General features: G+C 32.9%; 1 protein-coding gene across 1 annotated transcript; it reads right to left on the bottom strand.

Annotated features, from left to right (window-relative positions):
* Window positions 1–6,515: 6,515 nt before the first annotated feature.
* LOC145613525 (putative inactive cadmium/zinc-transporting ATPase HMA3) lies at window positions 6,516–11,720 on the bottom strand. Its single transcript, XM_081668641.1, has 10 exons — window positions 11,386–11,720; window positions 10,923–11,121; window positions 9,389–9,646; window positions 9,143–9,240; window positions 8,793–9,048; window positions 8,555–8,692; window positions 8,126–8,453; window positions 7,847–8,049; window positions 7,541–7,743; window positions 6,516–7,396 (listed from the first exon to the last, which is right to left on the bottom strand). Exons 1-10 carry the CDS (start codon window positions 11,455–11,457, stop codon window positions 6,650–6,652), a joined length of 2,502 nt encoding a protein of 833 aa, XP_081524767.1. The 5' UTR covers window positions 11,458–11,720; the 3' UTR covers window positions 6,516–6,649.
* Between the last annotated feature and the right edge of the window lie 4,042 nt (window positions 11,721–15,762).

The raw sequence follows: 15,762 nt of genomic DNA, 5'->3' as shown, positions 1-15,762 counted from the left end.
TTCAACCGTTAAGAATAAATGAGTAAAAATCAGGTGAATAAAATATACGATCAATTCGATTGTTAATGAAAAAACCACATGGAGTAACCTTGGTTGGTTGATGGGGTAAAGAACAAAACACTATAGGGAGTTTCAAGTCACCATGGAAGAGTCTTATATGAGCCATGAACCGGCATTAAATTCTCTTGTGTCAACTTTGCGGGCAGTGGCGGACCTAGAAATTTGACAATGGGGGGACAATTTCGATAATTCAACTAACATCAACCTATTTTAAAAAAAATGGGTATACAATACAAGTAATTTGGGTTTGGTTGGGAAATAGGAATAAGGGAGTAGTCGAGTGGTATGGTTGAAATAAAATACCCAAAAAAAAAAGGAATGATGTTACAAGGGGGATTCGAATGCCATATTATCTTGTGATGTTAATTTCTTAGCAAACATTTGCCGAAGATGCTCGTTGCAGTCCGTGACTCGTGGCCGCGTGGGTGGTGGTTCGTGCCTCGTGGTTGGGAAATAGGAATAAGGGAGTAGTCGAGTGGTTTGGTTAAAATAAAGGAATTTTTTTTATTTTTACCACCTCTAAAAAACAACTTAATTGCTTTTACCACCTCCATAAAAAAAAAGTTTTATTTTATCACCACATAAAAAAATGAAAATTGACTTTTACCACCATCACCGCCAACTAACGGATTCTGTCCATAAATTCGTTAGTGGGGCCTATCATATCCACGTGTCACCATATTATTGGGTAAAAAAAATAAATTAACAAATAAAAAAACAAACCCAATAAATAATAAAACAATGAACATATATATCAGCACACTCTACAAAATGGACCAATGCACACAACAAATATCCTAGATAGCAAAAAAAAAAAAAAATCACCCCAAATACCAAACTCAAGTAATTAATTCACAAAGTCAAAATTGTTAGCACTTACAAGAAGGCAATCAGGATCAGGATGAAACATGATGGAAGTGAAAACCCCTTTAACACCCCTAAAAAAAAAAAACTTAATGTTACAAGGGGGATTCGAACCTTGATTCTGTCCATAAATTCGTTAGTGGGGCCTATCATATCCACGTGTCACCATATTATTGGGTAAAAAAAAAAAAATTAACAAATAAAAAAACAAACCCAATAAATAATAAAACAATGAACATATATATCAGCACACTCTACAAAATGGACCAATGCACACAACAAATATCCTAGATAGCAAAAAAAAATAAAATCACCCCAAATACCAAACTCAAGTAATTAATTCACAAAGTCAAAATTGTTAGCACTTACAAGAAGGCAATCAGGATCAGGATGAAACATGATGGAAGTGAAAACCCCTTTAACACCCCTAAAAAAAAAAATTAATGTTACAAGGGGGATTCGAACCTTGATCTAGGTAAACCTGAAATTGGGCCCCTTATATATTGTTTCTAGCCCACTACCAACTTAGCTAAGGCAAACTTCTTGATAATTCTTACACTCAATTTTATATAACTATTTTCCCAGTTTTATTTTTTTTTCCTAAATTTTTTTTTCCTCTGTTTTTTTTTTCCGAAAGTGGGGGGACAATGGTCCCCCCTTGTTCCTTCGTGGGTCCGCCCCTGTTTGCGGGTAATTGCTTACACTACTCCAACTGTCTAGATAGTGCCTATATGTCGAAACGATCGGTGTCCCCTGCCCACTATTATAGTCAAGATATATTCAATTCTTCTCCATTCCAAAATGGCCGAGTGAATAAAGTTTTTACACCATTTATATATGAACTACTAATTTTGATTATTATTTTTTATTAATACATTAAAAAACAAATAATATTATGTAAAAAATATTGAATAAGTATTACGAGTAATATAATTTTATAATATCAACTTTTTTGTTTTTTTTTTTTACTATAGTAATATTTAATATAATTATTTATTTTTAATGTTCAAAATATAATTTTTTGGTAGCTGTTCAAACTAATCCTATGGCTAGGAGAAAACAATGAATATAATAATGTATTTGAGAGAGTTTTTAGGAAAATTAAGGTATAAATATGTATTGAAAATATTAACTCCGTTTCATATTATTTGCAATGATTTAATGGGATATAAAAAGTAAAGAAAAAATATCTAATCGTTACAAAAACTAAAAATAGTTGAAATGTAATGATTAAAAGAAAATGCCTAAAAACACAAATGTGACCTTCTTTCAGGAACGAAGGGGCAATGGCGGATGCACATACAAGTAGTGGTGTATAGCTAGGGACCCTACTTGAACATGATAATTAACCTTTTTCAAGGGAGTTCTTAGGAAAAGTTTTTTTTCTCACTATAAAGTGTAGTGTTTTTCTATAAAATTGAGTTTTTGTTTTTTTTTTCTTCTTTTTCTCATAATAATTAACCATTTACAATTTATCAAATGTATTGTTCATGGTGCAATCACATTTTAAGCTTAAAAGAATTTAATACGAGGGAACGTAAAAGAGTATACAAGTACAAACTAATCATAAGTTGTTGATTGAAGCGCATAATTAATTTATATACTCTATCTAGTAGAATAAGAAAACCAGAAGGAATATGTATACCGCTAGAAACTATTGATAGCTTATTTGGGAGAAATTGGCAATGACACCGGTCCATGTTTTCCTATACGTGCCACAAGGCCCACGCCCACAGAATTGAGCTGCAAGGCCTGTCCACAGAAATCTGTGATGCAGTCTGCAGCTCTGAGGGCCGCACGTAATTCGCATCTGCATGCACATTACGCCATTGTTATGCAATACAAATGGCCCAACTGCTTTACTCCTTTAGACCTATACTCCATTATATTTTAGATTTTATTAGTTGTCAAACTTCCCTTTTTAGATATTGACAAAAAGGACATATGTGCAATACTGCAAGTTTAGAGCCAGAGGTGTCAAAAGCACATCCGACCCGATTTAAAAAATATCCGATTCAGATTTGCACTCGTGTGGACATAATAATTTAATATGACTTAACTTTAAAAATTTACCCGACTCGACCCGACCATATCAGTCCCGATCCGATCATCCGAATTGACACCCTATTTAGAGCTTTAAGGCGCACTTTGTGTGTTACTCCATCCATTTTTTAATTCTTGCTCCATTTTCCTTTTCTTCGGCCGATTTTAAATACTTGTTCCATTTCTTTTATGGAAAGCTTTTAGAGTATTTAATTTATTTATCACACGTTGTAGACCCAACATAATACTGTATTATCTTTCCTCCTATTCTTCCACTATTTTTACTTTTTACAATTTTTTATTTTCTCAACCACCCCACTACCTCCATATTTTAATACTTTCTCCAATTTCTCCTAAAACTCCGCGCATGGAGAAATGAAACAAGTATTTAAAAAGGGAGGGAGTACTAAGTAATATATAGTGTGTATTTCTATATTACAATGTCAATATAGGATGAAATACTATCATGCTTGACTGTAGGCCTACTCTCTATCGATGTTGGCAAAATGAAATAACTAAATAAGTCGTGGCCCAAAAGAAGGGCATTTAATATTTGGAAAATTTGTCTGAAATGGATAAATATGTTCACTATTGTTGTGCCTAAAATTTTACTACAGGTTTAGATGACTGCAGGTTGCTAAATCGCAGGTCACAGGTTGCTAGGTCGCCAGGTCACAGGTTGCTAGGTCGCAGGTTACAGATTGCTACGTGATCAGCTACTTGGTTCTAGGTCTTAAATAAAATCAAACAAAGATATTTTCAAGGAATATTCTAAGAGAATCCAAGTTTGAATGAAGTCAAAGTTGTTATAAGCTTTCCTACAATCAAGGAGGAGATATTTCCCACCAGGAATAAGTCAATCGGAAATGTTAAATGTATCTACACCGCAAATCAGTCCACATTCATTGAAGACCAAATCAAGGAATCAAATAACTTCTCCTATTTTCATGGAAGACACTCCCACTATCCTCCAACTAACCAGCAACAAAGAACAAGTCAAAAGACAAAGGATAAACACAAAGAGAACATGGCATGAATCTCGTAGCTGAACCATCAAGGAAGTTGTTACAAGACTTCAAAAGACTCCCCTATTATAAATAGGATGGAAGACCATTGTAAAAAGGAAAGATACGAGCCTTAGGCATTATATTCTATAGCAGTTAATAATTAGCACTAAATTACAGGTTCATTCTTAGTCACAAAACAACCTGTATTGTACCTGTAATTCATTCTCAAACTAGTAGATTGGTGGACTCAACGCCACCCGCAGTTTTTACCCTTATTCCTGGGGTTTTATGCGTCATCATCTTGTGTCTCTTTTCCTCTTTCCCCTTTGTTCATCTTTCGTAGGTTATCTACCCTCATTAATTGAACCTACGCTATCATTTGCATATTTTTTAATCTAGTTGTTGTCCTATAGAACCTGGTCGAATCTAGCGAGCAGATTTTGGCCAAAACAACTATTTTGTCAGTTATAAGTCGAATATGTGAATTGTACTGTTCTACATAGCAATAAAATCAATGCGCAATAAGCAACATATATATTAACATGATTACTTATCACTTCTTATTTAGAGTAAAACCTTACTAAACTTGTAAATAATCATATAGCTTAGTCACACTTTTCTCTATCGCGAACTCGTGTTCCCTCATAAGAGTGCGTGCGTGCTTATGCTCATCAAGATTTTGATAATGTCACCGACAAAAAAAAAAAAAAAAAAAAAAAAAAAAAAAAAAAAAAAAATTATTGTTAAATCAATGGATTTGTTGGTGAATATATGCCAATGCTAATAACACTAGTAATGCATATACGATGACACCTATTGGGCTATTGTTTTTATTTCCAAAAGAAATGCATAAGTATACTTGTGCTAGCTAGTTGGCTATATAAATGGTTATTTGGGTCTTCCTTTTCATATTCTTTATGCATGAAATCTTACTAAGAAACAAAAAGAGAGAGAATACGTAGGAAGAGAAGAGTTTAGGGCACACGAAGCTTGGCACCACCTTTCATATTTCATTGTTGACGACATACACACATACATGTCGTTCATAGACATGTATATATATATGAAAGGTAGTGCCAAGCTGCGTGCGTCTTAAACTTCTCTTCTACAGCCTTTAACTTGATCAAATTAAATCATGATTTTCCGATCGGCAACGTTGGATCGATTAAGATATTTGCGTGTCTGATAGATATGGCTAGTCTTAAATGGCTACATAGATTTCTCTTGTAGCATTATATTGCTAAACGCATAGTACAATGGAGCTTATACATCTCCATCAATGCATGCATCTCATAATCGAATGCTGAATAAAGGCTGTTTTTCCAAGTTATACTTCCTTTTAATTTCACCCTCAGCTCAATAAAAAGTTTTATTTCTAATTTTATTTTTATTATAAACCTCCTTAATTATTGAATACACTAAGAATAATTTGTCAAAAAAAGAATACACTAAGAATAAACTTATGAAGTAAAATCAACATTTTCTATTCAAAAAAAAAAAAAAAAAAAAGTAAAATCAACATTTTAACACTTGCGTTCAACGTAATTTCTTGTTTCAAACTTCTTTTTCTAAGTTTAATTTTACATATATAGACGATACCAATTGGTTGTTGATGTAATGGTAATAAGGACTACACTTGGTAGGGAAGACTCGTGTACGATCTCCGGCAATAACAATTGGGAGGGAACTAGAACCTAACCACCCAAAACTAATCCCGAATCCGAATTAGCCCAAAGGGTGAATCGTTTAAAACATAAAAAAAATAAAATAAAAAAAAAAAAAACCATTTATAGACGATGATCAAGTATCATGAGTCATCAAACAAAAAAAATAATAAATAACTAAAATTTAAGCTCTATTCTTCGGTTTTTATACTTCAATTCATAATAATAATGCTCTAGTTCAAAATGACATACATGCTTGGTGTCTTTTTTAGTAGAAAGAGTTTGATTCTCATGAAACTTAGTGTTGTAATCCGATTGTACCCAAAAAAAAAAAAAAAAAAAAAAAAAAAAAAAAGGTGTAGGATAACCTAGGGCGTCCCAAGTATGCTTGAGTTCCACCGCTAAGATAGTCATCTGACATCGATCTTAGCTTATTTGGATAAAGTTGGGCATATGCACATTTCCACAAAGCTATCATTTCCTATATACGCGTTCGTGTCATACTCACCGACCACCGCACGCCTTGGATCAACCACATCCTATGTATGCACCATGTAATCTATTTCTTCCGTTTCAAATTACTTGACACGTGGTTAATTAATCACATATTTTTATACATAAATTCAATTGTTATATATCTAAATATTAGTAAGTAGAAACTGGATTATGGTTTCTTCCATAAAATAGACTTGAAAAAAAATTAAAGTTTCAGTTACAATCATCATGACTCATGAGAAAGATCTAACTCCAAACTCACATGATATTTTCATAAATAAACCAACAGTTTTATTCAACTTTATTCAATTTTGGAGCCAAAAAAAAAATTAATTTTAAAAAAAAAATAGTTGGATTTATTCACGAAATGCCCCCCTGAGAAACAAATTTCGTTTCAATATGAGAAACAGTGAATTTCCCTTAACAAACCGATAAAATTCATGTATCATTACACCTCTCTGTTCTCAAGTTTTCAGATCAGCTTACAAGTTTCCCAACCCAAGGATTAACATCTATCTATACAATCACAACATCAAGTGAACTACTTGCACCAAACTGACTACACCCACTAGAAGATTTGCACTTCCCATTACTACAATTTGAAGCTGATCTCTTACAATATCCAACCTTATTCGCGCTATCCTTTTTCTCCAATTTCCCTTCCATCTTAGCAGCACAAGTTTTCTTAGCACAGCACCCTTTTTTCACCTCCTTTGCCTTCTCAATACTCGGTTGAATCGCCTTCTTGCTAACTGAACTTTGGCACTTAACTTCACCCTTAGCAGTTTTATCACAGCAAGACTTATTCTGAACAACTTTAATACTCGGCTTCTTGTACTCGTCAGCCCCTCGTAGAATCAGCATACTGTTGAGTATCACAAGCAGGCATGTCCCAACATCAGTCACAACAGCAACTAACAGCATTGAGTAGCCAGCAATGGCTAATGCAAGGACTAATCCCTTTGTCGAAAATGATATGATCACATTCTCAACGATTTTTGTAGATGCTTTCTTTGATATTCTAATTGCTTCTGGTATCTTTCTGATGTCGTTTGACATCAGAATTACATGTCCTGTCTCCATTGCGAGTGCAGAACCTGATATCCCCATTGATATTCCGATATCAGTTGTTGCTAAAGCAAGTGCATCGTTTATTCCATCTCCTACCATTGCAACTACTCCATCCTTCTTCAGTTCCTCAATGATTCTAGCCTTGTCTTCTGGTAGTAGCTGCGCGTGAACTATGTCAAGCGCGTCCTCTAGCTGCATACAATTAATCTTTATCATTGATTTATTTACAAATATGCCGTGATGATAAGGCAAAATTGTTGACTTATTTACAGTTTTGTCATTTGATAAACGAATTTTGTTTATCAAGGAGATAAAATGGGGTGTTCTTGTACATACTTGATATTGCACCTGTTGCGCTGCAGCATGATTATCACCAGTTAGCATAACTGTTCTGATACCGCATTCCTTTAGCTCTTTGATTGCTTCCATGGCTCCAGACCGACAATTGTCGGATAGAGCAAAGGTTCCAACCAGAGTTGCTCCCATGTATATAAATCCACTCGCTTTTCCTTCCATCTTATGTAGCTCATTGTCATATTCTGAATATAAGCAGCAGAAAATCAGTGATTAAACAACAGCTCTGTAGATTATAGTTTAATCTAAGCTGTTTCGAGTTCAATAAAAAAAAAAAATCGCGCTCACTTTCTGTACATCCTGCTCTTAGAGATATTCTATAATTCCCAATGTAGATATGTTCTCCCTCAATTTTTCCATATATCCCTTCTCCTGGATAGTTCTGAAATTCCTCCACCATTTCAGGAATTGGTTTGATAGAATGTGATGCAGCATAGTTGACAAGTGCTGCTGCCATTGGATGGCTCGATTTACTCTCAATGCTCGAAATCCTGACAATGTATAAAGCAATCAGAAATGAATTGAAGAAAGTGAGTACTAGTTGAATGTGTTGGGCTAGAGACTAACCAGAAGAGTAATTTCTCGATGCTGACTGTTTCGTGCAGGGACTGAAAGTGTGTGACAGAAAATTCTCCTGTTGTGATTGTCCCGGTTTTATCAAAGGCGACAGTCTTAACTTTAGCAAGAAGCTCAAGGTAATCTCCACCTTTGAAGAGAAGCCCTGCTGTCGCGGCTTTTGAAAGAGCACAGAAAATTGTGACTGGTGTAGAGATTACTAGTGCACAAGGACATGCACTCACCAATACAACTAAGGCTAGATGAAACCAGCGCGTTTTATCACTGCTTTGTAAGACAATAGGAGTTACAGCAACACCAGCTGATATCAGAACAACAACTGCAAAACAACTAAGCAGCAATATTAGTAAGAAAATTGGAAATTCTCAAACTAACAGACACAAAACATTGTTGATGTGTTAGATTTGATCTGTTACTTACCAGGAATGTACCATTTTGTACAATTCTCGATAAATGTCTGGATTCTTGCTTTCCTACTCTGAGCCTCTTCTACAAGATTCACCATCCTTGCCACCAAACAATTTTCGGCTAACATTGTAGTTCTTACACCGATATAGCCTAGAGAGATTTCAACAGGCAACAAACAAAGTTAAGAAGTAACGAAAATAGTCTAAAACAAACCACCTAAACGTCTCAAATTTTCACCCTTATAACAGACCGTTTAAATTGATAGTGCCAGCCAAAGCAGTAGAGCCAATTTCTTTAATTACAGGAAAAGATTCACCGGTCAATGCCTTTTCATCCACTTCAGATTTCCCCTCCACAACAACTCCATCAATAGGAATAACTTCGCCTGCTTTAACTGCAATAATGGTTCCTAGATTCACACTTGTGACATCAACTTGTTTACCAGAATCAGCCAGTGTTGCTTTCAGGGGTGTCATGCTTGTCAGAGATGACATAACAGACATAGCCTACAAAATTACAACACGATGTATACAACTCAAATCAACAACTTATATAAATCAAAAGGTACGGATGAAAGTTCATATAGGAGAGAAACCATACCTTGTAACTAGCTCTTGACTCGAGCCACTGAGCTATATTGTACAGGAAGACGATTATAGCTGCATCAGTGTAATCTTGCAGAGCTATTGTTCCTCCAACTGCACATTACCAAACAATATAACCTCAGAAATGGATCTTGAGTTTTCTTTGATAGAGTATAAAACATATTCCTAGGCCTCAACCAAATGCGAGCCATTCTAGAGCTACATGATACAAGAAGCAAGAGGTAAAAGATAAACTAATTACCTGCAATAAGAACTATGACATTAATATTGAGAGTAAGATTTCTGATAGATGCAATGCTTCTCCAAATAATGTTTGGAACTCCAATAAGGACAGCAACAATGGCTAACCATTGCATAGGTTGGTACACATATTTCAATAATGACAACAGAAGCAATACACCACATGTTATATTCCACTTCCCTGGCCATTTCTTGGTATAGTTGGCTTCTCCTCGAGGTCGAACACTTGCTTCTAGTCGTGCTTGATTCAATGCTTGTACTGAAACACCCAACACCGATATAAGGGAGGAGGAGTGTTAGGTGATGATGATATACTAGCTCACTACATATGTTACGTTGTAAATAGGGACAAAGAGAGTAAGATTATGTTCTATTCTACTTATTTATGATACATTAAGTTTAACAAAATAGTTTGTGACATAATGTATATTTTTAGACTATTTACACAGTTACACTTAATATGCGTGTCTAAACCTTATAAGATTAAAACTAAGGAGAAAGAGAACAAATTTTCACATACTTGGTCTAAGACACCGTACCATTTACACCAAGGAATTGAAAACGACCATGAAAAGGAAGAATGAAAATCATAATGATATAAGGGGAAGGCTGCACCTAAAGATTTGTGTTTTAAAATATTAAGTACATATATAAGAAATTAAGAAGTACAAATTAAAGTATATACTACGTATTAAATTTATAATGGTAACGACCTATGACAAATTGACAACAACATTAATTATAAAATACAAACAAGCTCAATTGTTATTTACCTAAAAGAAGCTGACCATAATATAGACTATATAGTATACAAATAAATCCAAAGTGTCACTCTATCTAGTAATTTTTTTTAGTCAATATTTTTGTATCGAATCAAATACTGAAAATATTGGATAAATCTAGTTATCCAATATGAAGTGCATGTATAAATCTAATACGTATGACAACGATTGAGGAGAAATGAAATATGAAGTGTATGTAGCGAGGCATTGTCTGAGGCCGTGTCTAGTTAAGAGTTTTAAAAAATGTTCACTAGTGCTACAAAAATCAACACTTAAATTGAACTTATATGACCAAAAAAAAAAAAAAAAAACCATTTAGTCAGACCGTTTGATACAAGAGCTACTAATTGGAGTTCATGTCATATAAATTAAATCCAAATATAGTGAAACGTGGACTTTTACTCCTTCCAATTAGTAATAAATTTATTTTCTAAAAGAAAAATATAGGAAGAATCAAGACCACTTCATTACTTCGGCCCTCTTCTCTTCAAATTTTGTTTTCTCACATGACATTTTCATAAATAAATCAAATTTGTTTAATTATGAAGCCCACAATGATGAAAAAGTTGTTGATAAATTCACGAAAATCTCAATTTCCCTATTTACTCGTAGCACATCATAGAAATAACAAAACAATTGTTAAAAAAAAAAAAAAAAAACTTAATATTATTATCATCATCATAATGTAGATGATTAATAATTAAAATTAGCAATCTTTATATATCCTTGCAAATGAAAATAAAAAATACATACCGATTTGAGAAGGAGAAATGATGCGAATATCATGGACAACCGTCAAAGTCTTGGTAGGTACAACAACAGAAATGTCCTTGACACCATTTAATGGCTTAACAATTGACTCAATCAATGGAACTTCTGATGAACAACACAATCCCATTATCTCAAAATAGCTTTTCTCCAACTTCACATCTTCTTCTTGTATTGTATGTTCCTGTATTATTTCGCGGGTTCAAAAAGTTTCAATCAAGTTGTGACTTATTAAAGCCCCAAATCAGAATTTTTTAAACACGACAAACTCGTGTACATTACATTAACATAGACAAGATTTGATTTTAGTTGTTTAGAAGAAAACGTAAATGTAACTAATATATAAAGTAGAATTAAGTACGTGTTATATATTAAAACGCGCGGATCAAAAATAAACAAGACATTTTGATCAATAAATACAATAAACAAGAGAAAATTAAGAGATTACTTGTTGTGAATTTGGAGTTTGCTGAAGTTGGGTGCTTGGTATCAAAGGCTGCTCCACATCATGAGTTGACATGATTTATCGAATCCCCTTTTTTTTTTTTTTTTTAATTTATAAATTATTGATTTTAATTTTTGATTGTCAATTAAAGAAGATGGAATTATTTGATCGATATGAGTGATTTAAATGTTTCTCCTCTTTCCCTCAAAACATAACATATATATAAAAAAAATGTTGGTTGTGTTTGCAAATTGCAAGTTGAAACATAGAAAAATATTATTTCTACATTATCTGCTTAGGGTTGACTTTGATTTTTTTTTTTTTTTTTGAGGGGCATACTTATTCATGGAATACTTGATCCAAATACATTATTGTCTGATCTTTCCTTATAAATTTTTTTTTCCTGTTATGTTAAGTTTATGGTTTGGTGGCCACAATGCCATGGTGTTAGCTATGATGCAATACTTGATCCAAATATCATTTCCTCTAAAAAATAAACTATTTTACGGAGTATATTTACTCTTTACATTTTTTTAAGTGTTACACTTTATCCTTTATTATTATTTGCCTAATAATTTTAAAATTCTCATTCACTAAAGTGAGTAACATAAAAAAATTAAAAAATTAAAAAATTAAAAAATAAATTTTTTTTTTTTTTTTTTAAAAAAAAAGCAATGTTGGATTGAAGTGTAATACTTGAAAATATAGCTAGGGAATCAACTTTTTTTTTTTTTTTTGGTATAAATCTCTTGTTATAATTGTTAATAGCATATCATTGCATGCTAAACTATCTTTGTGGATTAAGATATTATGTTAAGAAATTATACACAATGTCATTCTTTGCAATCGTTAAAGTGTATCTCAATGGTTAATCTTAGTGATGATCCGGTCGTATTAATCTACTTTTTTTTTTATAGATAATACAATAATACATTGATCTATATACTTACTCAGTTTCAAAATACTTGATATTCTCTCAAGCATAAAGGATTCATTTAATTGGTTGGATTATGTTGCTATTTAGGGTTTTGATCGACTTGTACAAAATTGTTTTTTTACTAATTAATCAATTGAGCACCCTTCTTTTATTTAATTAATTGCTTATTGATTATTGTTAGATTGAAGAAGTTCAGTAGGGACTATCTTTAGAATTTAGAAGAGAGCCAAAAAATAAATTTTTTTTGGAAAAACCTAATCTTTAAACATCAATTTTATTTATTTACTTTTTTTAACGAAAATTACATATTCTTATTAAGTAACAAATGAGAACTAATTATCTGATGCAAGGGCCTAATATACCATAATATCATTGGTATGTTATAATAACTCCATTACTCTTCAATTTAATTAAGGGATTGTAGTATTTAATTTACCTTAGTAATGGATTTGGGGGTGCTTTCCAAGATAAGCTATGAAGCAAATAAAATCCTTCTCTTTGCCTAGATGTATTTTGTCGTTCAATCGATCTGAAACGTCTTAGAAACAAAACAGCATCAACAACAACAACAACAACAACAACATCAACAAGACAACAACAACATCAACAACAACATCCAGAACTCTGAAATACTAAATAAAGTTTTCAAAGAATGAATTAATGCACAGTTTAGGCAAAAATTAAAAAGTATATATTATATAGTTTTAATTCTTAAGTTGAGCATTAAAACATAGCCAAAATGCCTCATAGTAGCTCTATCAAATACTAGCTAGCTTAATTAGTACGGAGTACAAGGCTAGGGCAACATCAAAACATAAATATACATTATATTGTATCGATTATAACATAAATATTAGCTTACATGAAACTAATTCTAGGTAAATCTTTCTTAACTCATCATATGTATAAAATTGATGAGTTTGGATTTTGCCTAAAGATCAACACTCTCACGTGAAAGTGTGATTAAGCTGCTGGCGCTACATCATCGCCATCATCATCATCATCATCGTCACTCTCACGCAGCCTCATCATGGCAAGGATGCTGAGCTTAGGCTGATCATCACCATAGATTGTACCGAAGGTAGACATATGTTAAGATAAAATAAAATATGAGTACTAAAATAATATTGATATTGAGAAATAATTAATAATAAATGTAGTTGATGATGAATTGAATAATATTTTTTTTCATGCATCTTATATTTATAATACAAGAAAGAATATAAGTTATTGGAAAATCTAGGAGGTTGGTTGCAAGTGTCGTTTTAGTGAAGTCGTTGTAAGTTGAGATATTGATTTAACTTTAGTAAGATTTGAGTATGTGATGCAAAATGCAACAAGGTGGAAAAATTAGGGCACATAAAAGCATACGTGCCAATAACTTTAGTGTCAAGTGGCACGTGGGCCAGTGGCATTGGTGAGCTTATGTTAGGAGCCTGTTATGCACGAACCACATGTGCTAGCAACAGTCCATGCACACTCCCATGCAACTTTGTTACGTGTTTTTCGTGAGGATTTGGCTAGTCAACTTCTTTCAAACTAGTTTCAACTTTTGGTCACCATACGGCCACACTTTGCTTTTGTTGCAATAAAGTTATAGATTTAGACTTACTAAAATCTAATCTTTGTTTCTTTAGTCCTTTTTCTTTTGATGGTGGTTATTTAGGGAAATTCCCTGTTTCTCATGGTGAGAAACAAAATTTGTTTCTCATGATGGCATTTTCGTGAATAAAGCAACAACTTTTTCAATATTGTGGGCTCCGCAGTTGAATAAAGTTGAAAAAATTGTTGATTTATTCACAAAAATGCCCCCATGAGAAACAAATTCGTTTCTCACGGTGAGAAACTGGGGCTTCCTCGGTTATTTATGCTCTATGTTTACGTACGTATACTAGTCTTTAACATGAGCCTCTCAAATCTTTATTAGCTATTTTTTAATCTCTGATTAGGTCTAAATTCTACCTCAATTACACATTATTTGCAACGATTTAACATAAAGTACGTAGAGAGGAAAAATGTCTAATCGTTGCAAATAACAATGTGTAACGGAGGTAGCATTTCCTAAGTTTCTTCCCCTTAATCCCTAATTAGCTTGCTAACACAAGTAAAATTAATAATTGTGATTTGATTAGGGGTTAATGCAAGAGAAAAGGAATAGAGTTAACCAAGGATGATTAGGTAACGAACTTACAAACAATAGTCATTACAGGTATGGTGTCTGCTAGTTCATCATTTGTTCTTGCAATATTAAACGATATAAGTTTTATGATTTTGGTCATAAATAAAAAAAAAAAAAAAAAAAAAAACCTTGAATCATACTACTCGTATTTGTTTTTATCAGCTACATGGTGAACACAATTGTAATTCAAGTTTAGTGTATACTTCCTCTATTTCTTTATAGTTACAACACTTGTCTAAAATGAAAATGTCACAATAGTTACAACACACCATAAAACACCATAAAAGGGTTATATGGTGAAGATTGTACTATTACCTTTATTTGAAGCATATGACCCACTTCAGGGGCGGATCTAAGGGGGGTTCAAGGGGGTTCATTGAACCCACAGATTATTTGGAAAAAAATTATAAGTTTTAAATTTTTTTTTTTAAAAAAAAAAAGGTTTAAAAGAAATTTCTGTAAGGATAATAGTCACATGGGTAAGTTTGGTGCATTGGTAATGCTCTAATTTTCCCCAAATTCCAAAACACCAAAACCCTAACCTTGAGTCCTTGACACCCTATGACCCTAGCCACCGCGGCACCGTACACCAAGACACCAACCGGCGACCGGGAGCACTGACGACCTCACATCCTCACAGAGTGACGGAAACACGGACGAGGGACGACCGGACGACTGTTCTGAGTTCAAACTTCAGAGTTCTTCTAAAATTGTGAGTCCTCTTAATCTCTTATTCCTCTACTCCTATTAATTCTTAATCTTGGTTTGCTTGTTTAATTTTTTAAATTGGTTTATGGTTTTGATATATTTTTGAATTATTGAATTATTGAGAAATTGAGTAGTAGAAACTTAGAAGATAGAATTATAAATTTTTACTTGTTCTGCAGTTCTGTTAATTGAAATTTGATAATTAGAAGAAGTTTATATTGTCAAATTGGTGTTTATTGGGGACTTGTGATTTTAATTGATAAATAATTGTGTATTTTGTGTATTGATGTATTAGCACGCTTTCAAAGTATGAAAACTCGATGAATGCTTTTGTAGTTTTTTTTTTAAATTTGTTTTTTTATTTATTTTTTTTCTATTGTGTAATCCATCCATTTGTAATAAAAATTTGAACTTATGTATTGAATTTTTAATCAATATATGATCATCGTTTTTTTTAAGATTTCGAACCCACAGTTCGGAATCCCTGGATACGCCACTGACCCACTTGATTATACTCTTAACAACCTATTAACCCCATTTAAAGTATACTATATCA

Source organism: Chenopodium album, chromosome 25 (genome assembly GCF_948465745.1).
Source record: "Chenopodium album chromosome 25, dcCheAlbu1.1, whole genome shotgun sequence".
NCBI lineage: Eukaryota > Viridiplantae > Streptophyta > Magnoliopsida > Caryophyllales > Amaranthaceae > Chenopodium > Chenopodium album.
This window is presented reverse-complemented; position numbering and strand designations above follow the sequence as displayed.

Coding starts and splice junctions, on each gene's coding strand:
- LOC145613525 (XM_081668641.1), bottom strand. CDS start 11,457: ATGTCAACTCATGATGTGGAGCAGCCTTTGATACCAAGCACCCAACTT. Junction 11,122..11,385: donor AAACTCCAAATTCACAACAA/GTAATCTCTTAA, acceptor GAAATAATACAG/GAACATACAATACAAGAAGA. Junction 7,397..7,540: donor CGCAACAGGTGCAATATCAA/GTATGTACAAGA, acceptor AATTGTATGCAG/CTAGAGGACGCGCTTGACAT.